The sequence below is a fragment of the Spermophilus citellus genome (genome assembly GCF_964194105.1).
Source record: "Spermophilus citellus genome assembly, chromosome: 2".
Lineage (NCBI taxonomy): Eukaryota > Metazoa > Chordata > Mammalia > Rodentia > Sciuridae > Spermophilus > Spermophilus citellus.
Genome location: NC_138183.1, coordinates 244,146,451 through 244,169,778, shown reverse-complemented (window position 1 = coordinate 244,169,778; position 23,328 = coordinate 244,146,451). Strand labels below are relative to the sequence as shown.

General features: G+C 36.4%; 2 protein-coding genes across 8 annotated transcripts in view; one reads left to right on the top strand and one right to left on the bottom strand.

Moving 5' to 3' along the window:
- ZFP91 (ZFP91 zinc finger protein, atypical E3 ubiquitin ligase) overlaps nt 1-19,975 on the bottom strand; it is a 32,193-nt gene extending 12,218 nt beyond the window's left edge. For both annotated transcript variants that reach the window (XM_081279456.1, XM_081279457.1), the window contains exons 1-2: nt 19,494-19,975; nt 12,978-13,006 (exon numbers count right to left, since the gene is read on the bottom strand). In XM_081279456.1, the coding sequence (XP_081135582.1) occupies nt 12,978-13,006; nt 19,494-19,837 (373 nt within the window). In that variant the 5' untranslated portion in view covers nt 19,838-19,975. The remainder of the gene's footprint in view (nt 1-12,977; nt 13,007-19,493) is intronic.
- A 542-nt stretch (nt 19,976-20,517) lies between these two features.
- The window catches only part of LPXN (leupaxin), a 38,418-nt gene continuing 35,607 nt past the window's right edge, over nt 20,518-23,328 (top strand). For 2 of the 6 annotated variants that reach the window (XM_081279463.1, XM_081279459.1), the window contains exon 1: nt 20,672-22,956. Coding sequence is in view for 5 of the 6 variants with exons in the window: in XM_081279459.1 (XP_081135585.1) it covers nt 22,944-22,956 (13 nt within the window). In the remaining variant the exon portion in view is untranslated. The other 4 variants (XM_081279460.1, XM_081279458.1, XM_081279462.1 and 1 more) reach the window with 4 other exon arrangements.

Here is a 23,328-nt window from a genome sequence, read left to right as displayed (position 1 = left end):
TAAAACCATTCCAAAGTACTGAGTGGTTATTTGTTTTGTTTTTGTGCTGGTTCCCTGTTTGCTAAGCAATTCATTCCTCTATCTCTCTTTTCATATCTTAGTATAAGCAGCAAGGAGAATTCAGGTTCTATCTACATTTAGCTTGGAAATCTCAGGTATAACATCCAAGTTCATTCCTTACAAGCTCTACTCACACCCAATGATAAAGCACAATTCAGCCCTGAAGTTCTCTGCAACTTTATAACAAAGATTGCCTCTTCTCCACTGTTCAACATGTTCATCATTTCCTTCCAAGGCTTCTGCAGATTGCTTCTAATACTATTCCTGTCAACTATTACTTCAAGGCAACTGAACACTTCAGAATACTATCAGCCACTAAACATTACCTAATCCCCAAACTACACTCACATTTTTGGGTATTTTGTTATATCATGTTTGCAGTACGTTAATATTCCTAGTGCTGCCAAAAAAAATTACCACGAAGACCTATGTATCTGAAAAGATCCCATTCTCAAATGATGATCTGACATTGACAGTTACCTGAGTTAGGACTTTAGGGGGAGGTAATTCAATTAATAATACTAATATTAATATTAGACAAAATATACTTTAATTTAAAAACTATTACATGATACAAATATACTATATATTGACAAGTGTTTTAATCAATTAAAAGATAAAAAAACAACTGAAGGGAAAAACATGATACAGACAGTTCTCAAATTAAGATGGTACAACTTCCAATTCTTTGACTTTATTATAGTACAAAAGTGATAAGACATTCAGTTTTAAATTTTGATCTTTCCTGGGCTAACAGTAAAATATTTTCTTTCAATGACAGGAAGCAACAGTAAGCCAAAGCACCTAGTCAGCTTTGAAAGGGCAAAGTATACTCTATAGAGTATACTGGATTGCTAGCCTATGATGTTTGGTATGTTTAATTCATAGAAACAGAAAAGGGGAAATGACTGCTTTTAAAAGGGTATCAGTCTTATTTGGTCTTAATGAAAATGCTCTGAACGGGACAGATGGTTGTACAATACTACAAATGTGTTAAATGTCACTAAATTGCATGCTTTAAAATGATTAATTTTTTAAGTCTTTGTTAAGTGATTTCCATCTCAATACATATACATACAGAGTCAGGTCTGACAATATATTAGCATAAACAATTATGACCAAATAGGAAAAGAGCCAAAAACAAATTTGTCTTGTTTAAAGATGATTTCTAGTAATTTCTCACAATAGCAGTTAACCCTGAGGAGATACCATGATATATAAATAGCAAGAAGAGACAAAAGCCACAGTAGTTGAGGTGAAGAAAGACATCAGGCCAGTCAATCTATGAGCAATATGTAGTAACACTGAATACAACTTATATTCTTAAAAAAGAAGACCAAGTAAGAGTAGGTAATATGATAAATTGAGACAATGAGAAACTGATACTACCAGAAGGACCATTTTAAAAAAATTCTTCAAGGTAGTAAAATATGATACAAGAGATTCTCAGTTTTATAGCCAAAGACAACACTAAGCAACCTAATGCATCAAATTCCAAGTGATGATAGCTACCTGGTTGTGATAAAATACCTCAAATTAGAAGGATCATCTTAATATGATCTGGTCTTTTGACCCACAGGTTGCCATCTTTTGCTAACTGCAGCTTACAAAAGTTAAATAAAACTAATATTTAATTGAATCAAACAGGGTGTGTTTGGTTGACATACTGGGGAACAAACTAAAAGTTCTTCTCATCTCTATTGAGAGTATTCCAGGAAACTAGCAAACCTTAGGTACTTAGTAATGCCAGAAGTATTTTTTTTTCAATTTATCTAAATTTAGTTACTATAACTCTCAAATAATTAGTAATCTTTACAGATGAGGAGAGCAAGTAACTACAAGGAAATCACATATTAAATTAAAGGAGCTCACATATTAAATTTTGAAACTTGGACTTGAACCCAGGAGTATCTATCTCAGTCCAAAGTCTATACCCTTCTACTACGCCACACCTAATCATATAAAAGAAGAATGGAGAACATCAGTGCAAGAGCTCAATTTAGATTTGGCTCATTTCCATTCAGTCTTGGGTACAAGTGCCAAGAGAGGAACCCATTTATAAAATATACTGACTTAAAAGACCCACACAAATTATTCCATCAGAATAAAATTTTAAATCTAAAACTGCAAGTAGTATTTTATTGTTTCAGAACCAGAGAAATTTATTATGTGTGATTACAAACAGGAAAAAAGTTTGCAGATCTAACTTAAAGAAAATGATTTTTACACCCAAACTTGGTTGATTCAGTTATAAATCAACAAATGTTTATATAACACACACACACTCACACATACATATATATGTTAATATGCAAATTAGATTTTTCTTTTTCTAATTATCTCTCATTGTTTACTATTTGAAGCAGATATTAGTCCCTGGAGCACTGATAAAAAAGGAAGTAAAGGATAACAAATATTACTGAACTTTCACAAAATTTCTACAGATATTAAAAATTGAGGATCAACCCTAAAATCACAAAGTAATACTACTAACTTTCAAAGTACAGGCATTAGGTGAATTAGTTTAGGTCTGAGAAAGTGGAAAGATGCTTTTCTCTGAACCCACAGCTCTTAAAACCAGTGTTATTTAACTTAATGGTTTCTTTAGCTAACAATTAGGTCAACACTTAAGTTTAAAAAAAGATGTTGGCGCCCCAAGAGAAAGAATAAAGAAGTACTTAGCTGGAAGATACAAGCAGAAAGGAAAAACAGTGCATTTAATATACCGAACTAAGAAATCAAAGTTAAGACCTAAATGTTTGGAGAAGGGGAAACATGGCACAAACTGTCATCATTTATAACACTGTTCAGAAAGTCTAATTAAGAAGGTCCCTGAAGGGTTTTGCACTTTATCCTATAGCCATGAAAAGAGTTTAAGAAAGTAAGGAGGTAGCATGATTAGATTTGAATTTTTAATGTTTAGTCTGACTGAAGACTAGACAGGAAGAGGATAGACGTCTTATCAGTTAAAAGCCTACTGAAATAGAAGAGGTCACAAATAATAGCTTTAGAAAGTGTAGTAACATTGGTGATGGCAATAATTAGAGACATGAGAAACAGGTGATGCTAGACAGAGCTAGGAAATGAAAAGTGAGTTGAGGAGGATTGTGTAAGGGTACTGAAAGTTAACTGTACTCCTCACGCACTGGTTTTAAAAATCAAAACTGTGAACCAATACATAGTGAAAATACAGTACATAAGCAAATTCACTTAAAATGGATGGATCTAGCACTTCGACTAGTTGTTAATTAGTTAATAACAACTTTAATAAGTCCTTAACATTACCATGTGATCAGTCAGTCTTACCACACACTAAATTCTCAAAACACCTCATGAGGTAGTTATTTTTTTCTCATTATAGAAAAGCAAAATGAGGCATGGAAAAGTTAAATTTTCCCAAGATCACTGATGTCCTTTCTAATGCCATGTTTACTAATCAACTTTCTAATCAGTTTCATGGCAAAGCATGGGACTTTCAGTGATATTAAAATTTGATGAGGAACTAAATATGAAGTTAGAGAATTTTAGTGATGAAATATAAGATTCAAGGGGACATAAGCAGAGGATGAATAGTTACTTTTGCAGTGGTGCTTGCCCTTTCATAAAGAGTGGCATGTAATAAGGAAGCTAGTATAGCCTACTAAAAGATGAGGCCATGTGGCAGAGAACCCACAACTAGCAACAATTTCTATATATGTTAACAAGCCCATTCAGTTGCTGAACAAATGCCCAATTAGCCCAGAAAAGTAGCAGAGTCACAAAGAGATAAACTGTTGTTTTATGACACTAAATTTATGATGTTTGTTTGGTAGCAAAAACGAAGACACACCAAATCTTTAAGTTTTCTTTGGTCTCAATGTCTTCATGGATAAAAGGAAAGTTTATAGGAAATGATCATTAAAATCATATCCAATTCAAACATTAATCCACTCCTCAAATTTCAAGATTTAAGACACAAACCAAATAACAACAAAAGCAGATTTAATGAGAATGAATATCATTCACATAGGTTTGATGGAATAAAATGATTATCAGAATTAATCAAGGTTTTAAAGGGTGTTTAGGGGGCTTCCAGTTAAATAGAACAAACTGAATACACACTTTTGTTTCTGCTTTCTCCTAAAACACTGCTAAAATGACAGAAAAGGAATTGTGACTAAAAATTGCAAAGTCAAAGGAACACAAGGAGACAATATCAACTGTGTGATTTCAACAAAGATTTAGAAGAACAAATCCAGGGTGAGTGCTTAGTGATTTTTAAGATCAAATAAATGCTGTGAAAAAGAAACAAGCGAATACATTTTAAACAACCTCAGAAAGGTTAAGGAACTGTTGAGTCATATTTAGATATCTACAATATATAGATATCTATAATATATATATGTGGGGAAGAATCAAAAGAGGCAGAACAGTTAGAAAAGTTTTTTAAAGTAAATTTAACATCCAGACTTCTTCATCCCATGCTGCCTTTTGAGTGGAATTTTACCATTTAGGAGGGGTTAAAATAAACAGAGCTCTGGTATTAACAGTTCCAGTTGAGGGCAGAAGTGAAATTACAGTCAGAGAAAAAAGGTAGTTAAATGGAAGCAAAAGTTAGGATCATAGAGGATCTGTCTCATTCATTCCCCACCAATTCTACCTAGAAGAGATACAAGAATCTCTAAAGAAAATGAACTGCTTCATGGAAAAGCTATTCCCAAACTATCCCTGAAGAGAAAAGGGGGGGGGGGGAGGTGTCTGACACATACATACAGCATTTCCAATTAGCATTTTAGCACTCTTCCAAACATCAAAAGAACATCAAGGAACACTAGTGTAGTACTGCAAAATACATACCACGCTGGTCCTTATCCTTGTCTCCTTGCATATAACTTCTAAACTCCTTGGAATGTCTGGAATTATACCTCTCTATATGCTAATAAACTTGACTAGTACTAGCCCTTAAGTAGATTCAGTATGGGACTGATCACAGGAAAGAATAGGGTATGGTGAGTTTGGGCCTTTTCAGCCTCATTCCACCAACCTCCCAGGAGGGGGCAAGGGCTGAAGTTAAGTTGATCATTAAAGGCCAATGGCCTGTGCCTACATAACAAAACTTCCATAAAAACCCCAAAGGGCTGAGTTCAAGGAGCTTACAGATAGCTAAACATGTGGAGGGTCTCGAGGATATGCACCCAGAAGGTATAGATGCCCCTCACTCCTTTCAACATTCCTTGCCCTATGCATCTCTTCTTCTGCATCCTGTCATTTCCTTTATAATCAAAGGGAAGTGTTTCCCTGAGTTCTATGAGCCACTCTAGCAATACAGCTAAATCCAAGGATTGGGCTGTGGAAACTCAATTTCACAGTGGTCAGAAGCACAGGTAAAACAACCCGGGGCCTGAGAAACTAAACCTTTTACCTGTGGGATCTAATGCTATCTCCAGGTAGTTAATATTAGAATTAAATTGAATGTCAAAACTGAATTCAATTTACAGAACTCTACAGAACTGACTGCTTGGTTTGTGGTGAAACCATCACCACAGATCTAGTATCAGAAGTGATCGGTGCTGTCGCGTAAAGAAGAAAATCAGTTTCTTATCTCTATTAACCTCAGAACCAGAAACTTGAGGAAAATCTCTAGTAAGAAAAACTAAACAGGGGCTGGGGATTAACTCAGTGGTAGAGTGCTTTCCTAGCATATCCAGGACCCCGGGTTCAATTCCCAGAACCATATACACATGCAAGACAGACTAAATGAATGGGGAAAAAAAAAACTTTGAAGAAATACAGGAAAAAAAACAAATGTATAAATGCATCCTTCGATGGGAGGCTAGGACATCATTAGAAAATGTCTTATGATTATTTCATGTTGCTGTAACAGAATACCTCAGACTGGTAATTATTAAAGAACTTTATTTTTCACAGTTCTGGAGGCTAGGAAGTCCAATACGAGGATGTCAGACCTTGCAAGAAAGAGCCTTCTTCCCGCATAACATACTGCAAGGCATCACATGGTGAGAGCAAGAGGGGGGAGCAAGGGAGAGCAAAGGAAGGCAAATTTGCTTTTATAACAAAGCCACTCGAGTGATAAAGGCTCTAATCCATTCAGAAGGACACTGATCTCATGACCTAATTACCTCCTACCTGACTTTTTCCAATACCACCACATTGACAAAAATTTCAACATTAGTCTTGGAGGAGATATTCAAACCACAGCAGAAGAGCACACTACTTAAAAACAAACAAACAAACAATAAACCCTCTTGGAAATCTAAAAATATATAAGAGCAAAAAATAAAACCTGGAAGATTTGAAATTAAGCTGGAAAAAAATCTCAAATTTTGAGAAAGCAAGACAAAAACAGAAAAGGTTAAGAAATACCAAACATATAATTAAGTAAAGGTAACAAATTTATCAAAAAGTGATGATAAAATTTGTCAAAAATTTAAGAATATGAACTTAATGGCTAAGTGTATCAATATGCTAGGCGGCTGCAGTACCCAGCTGTTTGGTCAAACACAAGATAGATCAAAGGCCTAAAAACAGAGACTGATATTTCATGAAGAAATTCAAGACTGCAACAGACTGTTTCCACCCCTCTGGATTTTATTCTCAAAAGGCAATACCAACTATGACTTGAATTTCTCATCTGCTGGTTAGTCTGATTTTTAAAATTTGCTTTTAGTTGACAAAAATCATGTCTACTTATAGGTGAGGTGAACATTTTTAATTTTGTGTTGCCTCAGCATCCACTTTGCAGATTTAGCTTTACCAGAGGCAGGGCTTTCATTCCTGACAGTTACCAGTTTTAAATCATACCCAAATGGCCTGAGTAGTCAGAAATAAGAGCTCTCCTGCTTAGCAGTCCAGGCTCCCCACTTCAAGCATTTACCCATGAAATTAAAGTGACTCACACCCATTCCTCAATATCTACTGCTGATTGCTATGTTCTCTTCTTTCTCCCTCCCTGCCTGTGCTAAATTCTATGTGTGCTCTCCAGGTGTGCCCCACTCCTGACTTGGTCTTACCAAACTTTAGCCTTGAGTTGTATTCCTGAAGTCATGCCTGCCATCAGATCTGTGAAAGGACAAGGCCACCCTGCAAGAGACTTATGTCAATAGATCCTATGCTGGTGCTCTTCTGTCCTGGCCTTCAGTGGCTAGCTGATAAAGTGATGGAGAAACTTGGAAGAGTTTCATTCCAAACAGTCAGGTACAATGTGGTATCTGGATTGTGTATAAAGATTCAATCAAACTAATTAAAACATTTGTCACCTCAACTTGATAATTTTTAATATATATTTAATTTTCATAAAGATGAGAAAGGGGTCTAGTTTCATTCTTCTGCATGTGGCTGGGCAATTTTCCCAGCATAATCTATTGCAGAGTATGTCATTTCTCCAAGATATGTTCTTAACAGCATTTCCTATTGTTACACTATTATCAATACCATTGTAAACTGTACTATTTTTTAATTCTGTAATTTCAATTTTCTAATTTTTCTTGCAGATAAACTAAAAAAATAGATTTTTTTTAAAAGAATACATTTATCTTATATCTCGTGGGATGGCAAAAGCTTTGTAGCAATTGCCTGCAGCATTTTGGAATACTGTCCAAGACCACCTTGACATAAAAAGTCTAGACTGATAAAGACCAATGAAGAGAGGAAACATGCAAATAAAAAATATTAAATGGTTGTTCTTTAAGTCACTAAATGTTTAGATGTTTTTAAAAATACAGCAATAGACAATACCAAAATTTACAAAAGATTACAGTAAATAAAATAACAGGGTTTAGAAACTGACAAAGCAGCAAAATTACACACAAATCAACAAATAGGTTACGAGTTGGGAGTTTAGAATCAAAGAAACTAGCCAGGCTTAATGAAATAGGGAGGCAGAAGACAGGCACAGTTTTGCTCTAAGACAATTAAATGCAGATGCTAAAGGGGCCTTTGCCTGAATGTAGTGAGATTAATCTGGCTAGTTTTAATTCAGGAGTTTGATCTCTCTTGGATATAGAGGCATTAAATCAGTTGATTCCTTTTTGTGAGAGTGTCTTGTCCATTCAGATCATCTTAGAATGAAGACAATGTTATGTCCTCATGTGTAGGTGAGTTTTTCTTAGGGGTTTTGGATTCTTAAAGTCTGGGTATGAATTTACCCACCTAGGACATTAGTTTTCCCTTTCTTCCATCAAAGCATGCTGCTATAACTCTCAAGAGGTGTTTACTAGAAAAGGCATCTTAGTATAATTATTATATATAGCAGAATAAAGATAAATGTGTCAGAAGTTGAATTGTAATGGGCAACTTGTTATTTTTGTGAAAGACCCATTTATCTGACAAAATGTCCTATAAGTGAAATAAGATGATAAGTCTTTCTAAGCCTCTATAATCCAAAAGGATTTACAAGAGCAGAAGAAATATAGGAGATCTGGAAGTTTGAACTAGAAAATAGACTAAATGATCTGGGCCATTCCCTAACAAGGAACAAGATGTTTGAGTTCATTCTCATACTGAGAAATAATATGGCTCTTGCTTATGATAAAGGGCTTATAAGGAAGGAAAAATAAAATGCCTATGTAGGGCTAGGGTTGTAGCTCAGTAGTAGAGTGCTTATAAGCAAGTGTGAAGCCCTGGGTTTAATCCTCAGCACCACATAAAGATAAATAAAGGTATTGTATCCACTTACCAAAAAAAAAAAAAAAAAAAAAAAAAAAAAAAAAAGAAAGAAAGAAAAGGAATAAACCCCTACTTAATGTACTGTCAGAGCTCTGAGGCTTGAGTAGTATCAATACCAGAGTCAGAAACTTCAGTTTCTAAAATCTATCTAGACTACTCTGTATACGTCTATCGATAGCCCACTTTGCTTGTTTTCTATAACAAGAAACTCCATTTTGGATTATTAATACTGATGCATTAATATTAAGCAGTATTAAGAGAAACCAGGAGAAGAGATTTTTTTTTCTTTTAAGCTCACTTTAGAATACAATTTAATATGTAAAAGAGAATGCATCAACTAAAACTAATATTACATTTAAGGGTTGGGATTGGGTTTATACATGCCCTATCTCACCAAAGAATTTCCTTCCACAGTTCTTTTATGTTCAAAACTGACAGCATTTTATTATAGTTAATAAAACAAGGTGATTAAGAATACTGAAAATTATTCAAGAATTATGAAGATCATGTCCTGAGTATATTGCACATCTTATTCTGTATAGAAACTCAAATGGTAAAAATTGCCAAAGTGAGATTTCCTTGCTGGGGTGAGATAAAAAAACTAGAATGCCTGTTCTATGAATTGAGGAATAATACAAATATTGTGTTAACAATACTGAAAATGAGATGCATCTTTAAAGGATAGAAGAAACAATATTATGTTGTGAAGTTGAATGTCTACAAAAGAAAACAATGTGATACAGGAGACTGATTTTAAAGGACAAGAAATTAATAAAGTGTATTTCAACACAGTAAAAATAAAAAACTATTGAAAGTAAAATTATAAAAAAAGTACTGAATACCAATTGATTCTAATTTTTTTAAAAATCAAGTAGCCAGGCATGCTGGTGAATCCCTATGATCCTAGCTATTTGGGAGGCTAAGGTGGGAGGATCCAAGTTCAAAGCTGGCTTTGGCAACTTAGGGAGACTGATCGAAATAAAAAATGAAAAGGGATGAGGATGTAGCTCAGTGGTAAAGAGCCCCATGGTTCAAACCCCAGGAGGAGGAAGAGTGGCGGTGGTCATAGGGGCAGGGATTGGAGAGATCAAAATCTATAAATTAGACTAAATTAATCTAAAACAAATATCTGAGGATATGATACAAGGCAGAGGGAATAAAAAGAAAAACAAGCTAATGTTTTCGTAATAATTACACATATTTGCTGAATACAATAAACTAGGTGCCAAAGAGTTAAGAGCTAAACTGTCCTAAATAATCTAGTTTCCAGATGTTCTGAATTCATCTAATGACTAATCTTTGTCAAAGATCACCTCTCTGTAACAAGAGTAACTGAAAATAGAACTATTCTGAATAAAAGGTGAGTCCCAAAGTTTAATACAGTAAAATTTTCAAGCAACAGTTATCCCAAAATGTCTTCCATAAACTGGTTTTATTAGATATTCTTTAGAGAGGGCTTCATAGTAAAATAAATTAGGTAATTGCTGTACATTTTGGTATTTATACTGCATAGTACTAAAAAAGAAAAAAATTCCTAAGAAAACCTACAGTATATTCTATCATTAATAACACAAAACACTGCCCACATTTACTTAACTCTGTAGTATTGATAATTATTCCAGGAAACACCTAAAACATCCATTAGTAAACATTAAAGCATCACAATGTCCAATTTTTATGTTGGATCTTAAGCAATTTTAACTATTATTCACTAAGAACCCAAAAGACAGGAGAAAAAATTAGGTTTTATGTATAGTTTTTAAAAGAAATTAAAATTATGAGAAAGCAGAGGTGCCGATAAGTTTAGATAAACATTTAGATAAACCACCCTTTTACTTTATTATTGTGAGTACACTATTGGTTGCTTTGATTTAATTTCACTTACACTTTTTGAATAAATTTAATAACCATTACTTAGCAAAGTACCTTTCTATTTGTTTTATATACACCTATCAAGGTTAAATAAATGTAGTAGGAACAGAAATTCATGATAATGCTTCTTTATTATTTCTTTAGTTTGAAAAATGAATGTAGCACTTTGCAACTTAAAAATCATGGAATGCTGCTTTCTTTGTACAATACTGTTTACTTGTTGAAACACGTCAAAGGTTCTTCTTTTCAATTCAAGGAAAGCATATCTTTCTGGTTGTTTGGAGCAAATACGAGTAAAAACAATCATAAAAATATCATAATATTAATAAAAGAGAGTCATAACTTCTAAAAAATAAAACGTTTTCAAAAAGTTTCTTTGAAATACAAATGAATAAAAATTCAGCAGACTGAATATAAAGACTCTGCCAGGGTCTACAGGTAACTTTTTGACATACAATAAAGAATTGAGGTGAACTGTAAATATCAAATAGTACAGGAAAAAGTGAGTACTAGAATCTTCCTCACTTTTTCACTAATCTCTCCTATAATGTTAGATACAGGTCTTTGGGTTGAGCAGCTACTCTTAACAGGTGAATTAATGAAGACATGGAGATGGGAGTTTGAGAATACACAGACTCAGATCATTTAACTAGTGGATTAAAGTGAGATGAGATTTTTGAGACTGAATTACCCAGAATAAAGTTGTAATCTTTCCACAGCTGCAAAACTAAATAGCATGCCAACTTCAACTTCTGGTTTAATATTATCTACACAAAGATCATTTACCCCCAAAAGGGGGTTCAAAATTTCTATATAAATTGTCCTCAAGTCAACCCAAAGTAATTTCTTTAGACACATAAAGTAACTATAGTTCTGATGAAGGCAGGTTGTTTTTTTAAATAAGAACTGCTCTGGTACTTGATTATGGTCTGTCTGTCCCCCGACCCCCTCTCTCTCTACATCATAGAAATCTATAAAATGATCTCTGAACATAAGACCTTCCATTCTAGGCAGATATAACTACTGTTTTCACTTAACTGAGCAGACAAAATAATCATGCAAAGCTTTCTACACAAAACTTTGCCTAGTATGTAATATTTCTTGCCTGAACACACACACACACACACACACACACACACACACACACACGTATGGAAATAAATAAATAAGCAGGCTGTAAGTGGACCTTAAAAAACTAACTGGTAGCTAGGTATCGTGACACATAACTATAATCCCAGGTACTCAGGAGATTATTCTACTTTCTACCAGGAGTATCCCAAATTTGAAATCAGCCTTAGCAACTTAGCAAGACTCTCAAAATAAAAAATAAAATGTGCTGGGTGTGTAGCTCAGTGTAAAAGTGTCTCTGGGTTTAATCCCCAATATCACATAGAAAAACAAAAACAAAACCACTGGTCAACTCTCAACTATTAAGTAGACTCCAGATATTGGAAACTGGTTGTTAGTACTGAGTCAAAGCATATACAATAATTGAAATACAAATTAGAGTATACTGTTCCAGTTTTAAGGAGGATCCCACATATTTGAGTTTAACATTAAACAACACAACCAACAACTAGAAAAGAAAAATGTAATCAATGGGCTACTGGCTCAATCAAGTGGCAGTAATTATAATTCAACCTACAAAGCCAGAATGAAATCTCTTAAATAAAAGTATTTAGAAAGAAAAAAGTGAACATCAGCTTTCCTTCATAAGTCAGACAAACAGAAAACTAGATTCAATAAACATTTAATTGGCTAAAACATTACATAGAAACGACCTAATAACTTCAATTAATTATTCACCAGGCTGAAATCTTAGAACATTTTCTTTCTGTATTCTTCAAACTGCAATCAAAATTTTAGTCTCTACCAGTATAGACACTGCCTACACTTTATTCTATATACTATGTATTACTTCTTTATTCATTACTTCATTAAAAAAAGGCTAAATAGCTTTAAAAATTATAATAAACTGTCATCAAATTATGGTTCCTGGGCTGGGGCTGTAGCTCAGTGGCAGAGCGCTTGCCCAGCATGTGTGAGGCACTGGGTTCTTAGCACTGGTTCCTTAGCACTGCATAAAAAACTAAACAAATAAAGGCATGTTGTGCACCTACAACTAAAAAAAAAAAAAAAAAAAAAAAAATTGTGGTTCTTCATTGTTGAGTTTCTAAATACTGTCAAGATATTTTACTATCTAAATCTGATTGATGACATCTGAATAGGCTCTATCAACTTCACTAATGTTTTACTGAACAAAAGTTCCTTTTATATGGGAATTTTTTTGAATTAGGCTGCAGCTTATTCTACTTTCTACCAGATTATAACACAGTGTCATTCATACATATACAAGAGAGGTAAAAATGACCAAGTCTTACCTTTATCAGTTGTTATTTTTTCTACGCATCTGAAAGAAATAAGAATCAAACATTAAATGAGCAATCTTGCACATTTCCTGAAAACATACATATTTATCTCTTTTAGGTTCATCTCCAGAGAGATACAGAAAGCATCTAAAGCAGTTTTGGACAAGAGTAAAATACGACTAACTTTCAACAGTGATGGAAATATTCTGCATCTGCACTGTCCAATACATCAGTTGTATAGGCCTACTGAACACTTATACAGTGTGACTAAGGAACTGAATTTTTAATTTTAATTAATGTAAACAGTTTGAAGTGGCTATAATACCTGACAGAACAGAATTAAAGTATCACTCAAAACATATTTTAGTTTTAATTATAAACATTAATACAAGGAAAATATTTCAATGAATGTCCTTATTTTATACAAATGCTTGAAATGACTTAACATTTGGGGAGAGGATCTAAAATACTTTTGCAGGTGGGGTGGGGGTCGGTATAGCAAGCATTGCAAAAATCTCAATAACTTCTGGATCTAGGTGCTAAACATTGGCATTCCGTTTTTCTCTACTTTATGTAGATCTTATAATTTTTATAATAAAAAGGTTGGAAACTTTAAAAGACCCTAAAATTACTGTTAAATCAAAATCTAATTTCAAAAGCAATAGAAGAATTTTACAAATATAATTTGCACTTTTCAAATTAGATGCAGTAGTATAAAGTGTCATAAGCCTACAGATAAAAAAAAAATCCTATGTTTTTTAACTTGGGAAAATTTCTGTCATATATATATGACTCATGGATATAGCAAGGTGAACTCCTCCATACCCATTACCCAAATTCAAAAGAGGCTTTGGATCTTCACCATAAAGGTGCCACATAGCATCTCTGAACAATACAAAGGTTTTTCATTTTTCTTTTTTTCCCAAGTAAACCTAATACAATTGAAGATCCTTTTATTTTACAGATAACACAGAAGCCACAAAATAATACATAAGACTGTCCTCTTTAGAAATAATAGTTACCACGTTTTGTTCCATATATTTTTGAAAGATTATAACTTTCATTTATATTATAAATGTGCAATTAATATAAGATAACCATCAATCTTCTTATCTTTAAATGAAAATAAGAATAGAAGCTAAATTTCTGAAAAATTTTTGAAATGGTTCAATGTTTTTACCACCATACTGACTGCTCTAGGATCCTGGATCACTCAAGATTCCAGTCTTGTACAATTGAACCCTTCTGGAAACAATGCTCTAAGCTTTTTCAAGTCAGGATATTATTGCCTCTTCTCATATTCATAGCCCTCAAAAGAGAAATAGCAAAAACATAAGGAAAAAATGCCACCTAAAATTTTATTACTTTCATCAATTCCTCCCCTAAAAGGACAACAAAATAGAATTCTTTTTATGGTACCGGGGACTGAACTCAGGGGCACCCAACCACTGAGCCACATCCCCAGCCCTATTTTGTATTTTATTTAGAGACAGGGTCTCACTGAGTTTCTTAGTACATTGCTTTACTGAGGCTGGCTTTGAAGAGATCCTCCTGCCTCAGCCTTCCAAGCCCTTGGGATTACAGGCGTGTGCCAGCATAGCCAGCAGCAAAATAGAATTCTATACACCACAAATTAAAAGCAATGCCTTTCCTTCAGCTGCAACTTTTATCTGAACCTGAAAAATGACCATTAAAAATACTCCAGTTTTAGGGCTGGGGATGTGGCTCAAGCGGTAGCACGCTCGCCTGGCATGCGTGTGGCCCGGGTTCGATCCTCAGCACCACATACCAACAAAGATGTTGTGTCTGCCGAGAACTAAAAAATAAATATTAAAAATTCTCTCTCCTCTCTCACTCTCTCTTTAAAAAAAAAAATACTCCAGTTTTAGCTGAACTTATAAAGGTTTAAAATGTATGTTAATAAAGTTTAAAAATCTGAAATACACAAGATATGCATATATTGTACAGCAGAATGAAAAGCTATTTTATATATTAATAATCTCATTGTTTTCACATTAGTAAAAAGCAAGGTCTTTTCTAACATTAAAGCAGGGGGAAAAATCACATCCAAAATTACTAAAATAATGTTACCATGTTCCTTATATAATTATTTAAAAGATTAAATGAGAATATATAAACTGAGAATTTTTTTAATATATATATTTTTTAGTTGTAGTTGGGCACAATACCTTTATTTTATTTATTTCGTTTTATGTGGTGCTGAGGATCAAACCCAGTGCCTTGAATATGCTAGGTGAGCGCTCTACCGCTGAGCCCCAGGCCCAGCCCAAGAATCGTATGTATATAATTTTACTGGCTAAAATTCAGCAAATGATGAGTCTAACTATTAAGTAATAAGAATGCATAAACTTTGCTAAAATTCAGTATATCTTTCCTTACAACTAGCTGTTTAGACTTTACTTTTTAATGACTATCATTTAAATTTCCTGCCTTTCTCTTGAATAAATTCACTAAAAATTTCTTTATTCCCCTTCACTTATAAACATTTCCTACTCTCCCCGTTAACTCCTAAACATTTCAATGTGAATAAACAAATTATAAATTCAGCCAGGAGTGGTTGTGCATGCCTGTAATACCAGAGGCTCAGTAGGCTGAGGCAGGAGGATTCCAAGTTCAAGATCAGCTTCAGCAACTTAGTGAGTCCCTAAGCTACTCGGCAAAATCCTGTCTCCAGATAAAAAATAAAAAAGGCTGAGGATATATGTATATTAAAGTTTATGAAACTATAACCTAATTATCACCCAACCATAAAGCTCATTTTATAAGTTCATAAAATATCAATTACAGATGAAGCAGATCTGAAGACCCTGAGTGACTTGCCCAGGGCCACTTAGCACTATAAAGCTGGGACCTGAACTTTTCTGATTTAAACCCAATGCTTTTTTTTTTTTTTAAACTACTAAATAATTTACCTATGATAGGAACAGAAGTTTGGTTAATTCAAATTTACTGAGCTTTTAAACTATGGTACACTTTGCTTCACTTTATTTGAGAAAAATAAATATGGGTTAAAACAGTTGCTTAGGATTTTGCAGCTTAAAAAGCTAGGATACGGAAAAAGAACTTGAATGGAATAAGCAATTAATAGGGATTAAATTTTCAACCTCTCCTTTAAAAACTATCATAATGTTATTTGGAAAACAGATGAATCAGGTTATAATTAAGTAAGCAGAAACTCAATACTCAAAAGGACTAAGAAAAAAATTAGCTTAAAAATGTGCTTTGTGAATGAAATTCTAGAAACCATGCATACATGTTTAACAAATCTTCACTGATCAAGGCATCTTTCCCTTTCATTGCAAGTTCCTTGAAGACAAGGGTTGTGTGTAATCACCCTTTTTGCTATCAGCTCAGAACAGTATCAGGCCCAGTTACTGCTCAAGGAGGGGTGACAAGCTGAATTTCTTTGGGACTCCTTTGATTGATTCCCAGACACCAAGGAATAAATAGAAAAGGTATAAATGCTATCATTAAAGCTTTTTATTTTAACAATCTAATAAAATTGTATAATTTTAAGGACACAGTCAAAAGATAATTCTGATGCTATAAAAGAATACCATTACTTTTACTATCTTTTATAATATTAGATGAGAGGGAGGAACACTTAGAATTAAATTCTCTTCATCTAAATTCAATTGCTTTAACATTTATACTGTGGAAATAAAAGGATACATTAGTACTTTTTGCCAAGTTAGGGAAAATAAAAATCATAACAGCCTATATAACTACTAATGTAAGTAAAATTGTATTTAAGATAAAGGTGTATTTAACACCAATGTGTTAACATGTTAGGTGAAAATGAAAGCAAATTTTGAAAGTATTTCAAGTATTAACTTCTTTCATGTATAACACATTTTGTAGAACTGACATGAAGAACACCATTATAAACCACTCATTACGAACCACTCATACCTATACCATATCACCAGTACTCAATACATCGTTTTATTTAGTACTTACTATATGCCAGGAAACATATGAAGGTCTTCATATGATATATCTAATTTCTACAAACTCACATCATAGGAGTATCCCCCATACCATATTTCACCACATAATCGTCACCTTGATTTTTTAGCACAAAAATTGGTTTATAACTTTCATCATGCAATCATTACATGGTATAATTCTGTTGCTCACACTGCTAAAAATGTAAATAGAACAATGTATTCACCAGTGGTATAAGGATGTCTTCTTATGCACTGCAAGTTGTAAGCCTAGAATTCTCAGTACATGTAAATTGTCAGTGAATTTCATTTTTTTTTAAAAAGTGGTCATATGTGGTATTTTATTGAAATCACTTTAAATATATAGAAAAATAAGGAGAATCAACATCTTGCATAATGTCTTCTCCTTAAGGCATGTAATAGCAAGTCCCTAAACACTATGCTTATACATAAAAATATCCTTCAATGTCACTGAAACAAATGTGGTCTCATAGGAATGTTATCAATGAGACACTATCTTATATAGTGGTAAAAGAGAAATGTGTTTTGTTAAGAATTGTAATGCAAGAAAAAAAATGATGAGAGCTCATGTATAATGGCATAATTTGGTGTGAACATACTTTATATACAGAGTTATGAAAAACTGTGCTGTGAATGGATAATTATGATTGTAATGCATTCCACTATTGTCATGTATGTAAGAAATAAAAAACACAAAATAGGAAAAAAAAAAAGTAGTACTGATATGCTTGTCAGTGTATTTCTGAAAACAGATTTTGTTTATAACACTGCAGTACCATCAGTAAGCACACCTTTCCTGAGGCACTGAGGACTTCACATCAGATAAAAAAAACAATGATAACCCAGCAAGATCTGACTCAGATTAAATTTCCTAAAATTCATACTTTGCAACACTGTAATAAATTTTCTTGAGTAAAGTTTCTTTTGTAATATTTTGATTCTAATGCATGAATTAATAACAAGGAATGTGTTAACTTGTTTTAAACAAATATATTCTCTAAAGTGTCACAAACAAATGTGCACGGATTTGAGCTACTTAATTTTAATTAACATATATTCACAAGTATTCTGTGCATCCTAATCTTGCACCAAAGTTATTTAGTAATAAGTGAATTTTAAGTAATACCAGCACTTAAAAAAAAATCTGTATAATGGTCATACCCCACCTTTTTGCAAAAAAATTGGCATGAAATCTGCCACAATTATATAGTGAAATACAGTACCTGAAGCACAGGTAAAAAAAAGTCACCAAAGGAATTTATATCAAAATAAGATTAATAATACCTATCTTTTGAAACTTACAAGAAATTAAGTATAGAACTTTAAAATTTTTATGAACACGAAATGCATCTACAGCAATTAGAATTCCAACTGCAGCTGAAAAATTTCTAGATACAAATTTTTATTGTCCACAGAACTGCAATTTATACAATAAATTCTCTAAGTTACATTAACTTAAATGGCATTTAGAACTTTGAAAGCACTTCTCTACCAAAATGATACCTCTGAATTCTATTCCTTTTCCTGAGGTTTCTAACACAAGGATGCCAGGTCACAAGTTTCTTTTAGGCTTTAAATGTACTGGGTGTAGTGCAAGTCAAACCTTGCCACTCTCTCTACTGGAGGAATGGAAACTTAAAACTGACACTGCTTTCAATTTTCTTTGCTTTTACTAGTTTTCTTTTTCACTTGGTCTAAGGACACAAATGACGTTCTCAGCAATAAATTCAATAGCTAATGTGATTAGCTTTGTAATTTAAAATTTTGTGTGTTCCAGTGTTCTTAATATGTGAACATTATATTTAAATTACTTAAAATATTTATGCTCCAGGCCATTTGTTTGTGGTTCTTCTATTACCTCTAAGTAATAATTCCTTCCAGACTCTCTCTTAAGAATGAAGCACACATTCCTATTAAAATACATGCATAACTAGAGAAAAAACATGCTACTTGGTAAAAACAAAAACTAAGTATTCACCTAGTTTAGTTATACAAAATAGTCTATAGTCTTTGCCCTGACGAGAAGTATCAAATTCTTACAAAAAAAAAAAATGAAAAATGAATTTGTCAATTTAGGAGAGTAAAAACATAAACATACTATTAGAATTGGTTCTTGGGTTAATTAATTGGGGGGGGGGCATTCTTGAAGGCAAGGAACCTGCTGTTGATTTCCTAATGGGGATGTGATGTAATACTGGAAAGCAGCCGAAGGGAAAGCGATAGGCTGACAAAGGGGTTGGCAGATGCCAGAGAGGGACATGCCTGCGGGCGGCAGGGAAGAGGTGGGGTCATCAGGGAGCAAAAGAGAGCACCGTACAAAGAGTGATTTCAGGGAGCGGGAAAGTGGCCAGACAGAGGACACCAGGGTGCAGGGAAGCGATAGACCGCAAATCGGGAAACGGCGTGACATCTGGCGTGCAGAGCCGGCAGGGGGCAGAGCAGGCAGGGTGTCACGTGGAGTGGGCGCTACGGGAGCCGAGAGGGTTGCGTGCAGACAGAGGGGGGTCTTTACCACCGCCTGAAATGCTGCGGTACTCACAGGAGTCGCGGACTCTTCTTGCCCTGAACTGGAGACGGGGTCTTCGCGGCCTGGGACTGCTGCCCTGGGGCGTCGAGAGGCCTGGCGCTGGGGCTGCTCCTCCGCCGGCGGGGATACTCGGCCTTCCTCCGGCGGGACACAGCGGCGGCGGCGGCCGCCGCAGCGGCTCGGCCTCGGTCCCGACCTCCCCTCAGCACGCGGCTGCTCGTGGTCCCAGCAGGCGCCGCCGCCGCCACCTCAAGGGGCCGTTGTTGGGGCTCCTCTGGAGCCGCCTTGGCCGCCGCCTCTCCCCCTTCCTGGTCCTGCTGCTCCGGGGGTCTCGGCTCTTCCGTCTCCCCCGGCATCGGGGCTCGTCCGTCCCCCACCCCCTCGTTCCAGGCGGTGGAGGCGGAGGCGGCGGCGGCCGCGACGCTGCTCCCCCCGCCCCCCTCACCTCCCGGAGCGTCCGGCTCACTCTCACCCACAGCTCCTTTCCCCCCCTCCCCTCCGCCCGCTCCGAGGGTGCCCCCCCGCCCCCTGCCACTCAAGACCCGCTACCGCTGACGGCACGCGCGCGCGCCCGCCACAAACGCTCAGCGGACCAATCGAAGAAGAGGATCGGCCTCCCTGCCCGTACTCCCGCGGTCCCTGACGCAGCGACGTACTAAGTTCCCGCCCCCAACCCCTGCTTCAGCCAATCAGGAAACAGCTCCAAGGGAGCGCGCGAGGTTTCCTTCCCCGCGCACCCGTTCTCACCGTTAAACGGCTGCGTCTCGCGACAATCACAAAGTGACCTTTTCCCCCCTCCGGAGTTCAATGCGCGCTAGGGACAGTGGGAGGGGTAGATCTAGGGAGGGAGGCGGGTGGTTAGAAAAAGTACCTCTTTCTCCGCCTTGCGCGCGCCCCGGACTAGCTGCGCGCGCACCTGCCTCCCAAAGGAGCCGCAAGTGCCACAAGGGCTGTTTCTAAGCTTCCTTAAACCAGAGAAGTAGCTTGGGCGTTCTGCCGCCTCCACCCCTACCCCACTTCCCTGTCTCTGTCCTTTCTGTCCCCAACGCCGCCAGGTCTTGCGGGGAGAAGGGGGAAATTTTTTTGAGCTGTCGCTTCTCCTTTAAGAAAAAAAGCCCCGTCGGCTGCCGGATGAAAGTCTCCGAAAAAATGGCGGCGGTAGGTCGGAGGCGGAGTAACGTGGGCCCGCCTCTTGACGCATGTGCATGGATAATTTGGCCAAGGGCATCCTGGGAAATGAAGTCGTACTGACCCTACGCTTCAAGAAAAATGATAGGAAACCAGAGGCGGAGAGGATGCTGGGAGTTTTTGACCAAGTCACGACGGGAAAGGTAGTTTGCTTTTTTCCTGGAGGCAACGTTTCCGGGTTAGGCCGCGACGCCTGCCTACATCCGGGCTCAGCTGCTGAGCCAGTTGCTGGAAGGCTTGCCCGGAAGGCTATCTCCGAGTTCTTGGTGCTTTCTTGGCGTTAGCGTCCGGAGTGGCCATGTCATAATCCTTATTTACTTTGGTTTGTTCAAATAACGCTTATCATGGGGCCGGCTAGCGTTCATTTTGTATTATTCGTCTTGTCTTCCTGTGTCTGACCCGCTCTCCTGCCAGCCCTTGGAGGTCAGGGAACGAATCGGCGTCCATCGGGTCTGCAGGGGTCTAGCAATGCCCCACTCAGTTCAGTTTTAATAAAATGTGTGGAATTCATTATAAAGTGGCTTTGCTGCCAGATGTTGAGGCGTCAAGGAGCTGGCGTCACTGCCTGGCTTGGCTGTGGTCCCTGAGCTGGAGAGAGACGTGAAGGGACATTAGCGTGACTTTAGTGACCTCGGAGAAGCTAAACTCCCCACCCGGAAGTTTGAGGTTTATGAATGTTACTGCTGCACAGGAAACACGGTCGGGACCGCAGCTTTGTCAGAAGTTATTTTTTCTGCTCGCTAGCGTGTGCAAGCAAATTGTTTTCCTGATGCGTCAAAAGGGAGTTTCCATTGATGATCTTCAAGTTGTAGTCATTAATGCCGTGGTCCTCTCCCATTCCTTCCCTTAATCCCTAATAATCAAGGAACGATTTGCAAGAATAGTTCTTTACCTCTGGAAAAGAAAGTATCCTAGGTTAAAATCCTGAAAAGGAGGAAGATGGAAAGAAGATCTGGGGACTCAATTCCAAATTTCTCGTTAATCATTAAATTGAACTGCAGATAACTGCTGAAGTACATTTTTTCTTTCCAGTATTTTACTTACCACTTAAGATTAGGCAAATGTTTTATATTCACTACTGAGTGTTTTGCACTTTGATAGAGTTAATGTCATTTCCAGTTGTAAAAACGTTTGGCATAGTGTCATTGGGGGATTTTTCAGTATTTGCAGTGAGCAGACTTTTAAAACAGCACTGACATCCAATGGCTGCATAAAGTAATACAGAGAAATATCTGTTTTCCAAAAAAAAAAAAAAAAAAAAGTGGAATGATTCCTTAAACAAACAAGCAAAAGACCACTGTGTTTTAGAAGAAAGATCGTGGGCTTTGACCTAAAATGTGGATTATTGTAAGTAGAAATGCTACCTAGTGTGTTATAAATTACGATTCCTTGAACCTACTTCACTGCTAAAAACTGGGTAAAATGTATTTTAAGAGGCAATTATTACAATTCCTTACTGCCTGATGGTAGGCCTTTAGTAAATGTTTTATTTCACCCAATCCAATAAAATAACAGTGATAAAAAAATTAATCACAGTGTCAGTTAAAAAAAACAAAAACTGCTACAGGGTAATGTCACATGGGGGGAATTGTGTTTAATTCAAATGTCCACACAGTCTAGTACCTTGTATCTTAAACCTTCCAGTTTTATTTTTCATTACTTCATAGATGTTTGCATTTTGGACCACTGAATAAGCCTGTGGCCAAGAATCCAACTTCTGCCCTGCTTTTAAAGGACTTACAAACTATACAGGAAAGCAAGTAAATTTAATTTATGAATAATTTAGTAAAGAACTTGGTGTTGGATAATGCTGATTGAAATTTTAAGGTGGCTGTGCCTCTATGGTCCCTCAGCTTCACAGACAAAAAAAACAAAAAAGAGCAGTTTCTTAGTCACATGAGTTATCTATCTACACTTGGGGAAAAAAACCCACAAGTGTATACCTGCCATTCCCATTAGTTCAAGATGAATTTTGGCACATAGCAGGTGTTAAATTAGTTTTGAATCTTTATCGCCCTGACCAATGAACTGCCAAAACTCAAACCTTCCAACCTGCTTCCTATATCGGTCCCATTTTAAAAACTGTGACCTACAAGAAAAGAAGAAATTCACCAAATCAAAAGAGAGGAAGTGTTAAGCAAATACAGGAACCAAAAAAAGTTGTAGAGGCTGCTTTAGACGGTCTCATTTAGTTCCTTTGTGGTCCTCTTCTTCACCACATGCCAAAGCAGTTCTTCACAACCTGTGAGACCAGAGCATCTTGGGTGTGGAACAATGGAAGAGCTGGGTGAGTGAGGAGTGTCTTGGAGGAGAAACGGAGAGGATGAAGACTTGGCCACCATCTCCATGTATGGTGGGGTGTATTTGCAGTCAGACAGGGAATAGTGCTGGAAGATTTTTTTCGCATCTATCCTCAATCCAGACAAGAGTGAGCATGAGGAATTATGACTGGGGCAACAGTAAGTTTACTGTTTGCAGTGGCACAATATGCAGAGAGTTTGGTGCTTACTACAGTGTGAGCTCTGGGACAAGTGCTTCTGGACAGATTTGTGACCGAAATTGTCAGTTTTTATTGTGGGCTTTTCCCTTTTGGGGACTGCTGGAGATCACAGGGTGACTACACAGCTAGACAACTGCAGAGATGTGATTTGTGGAGAAA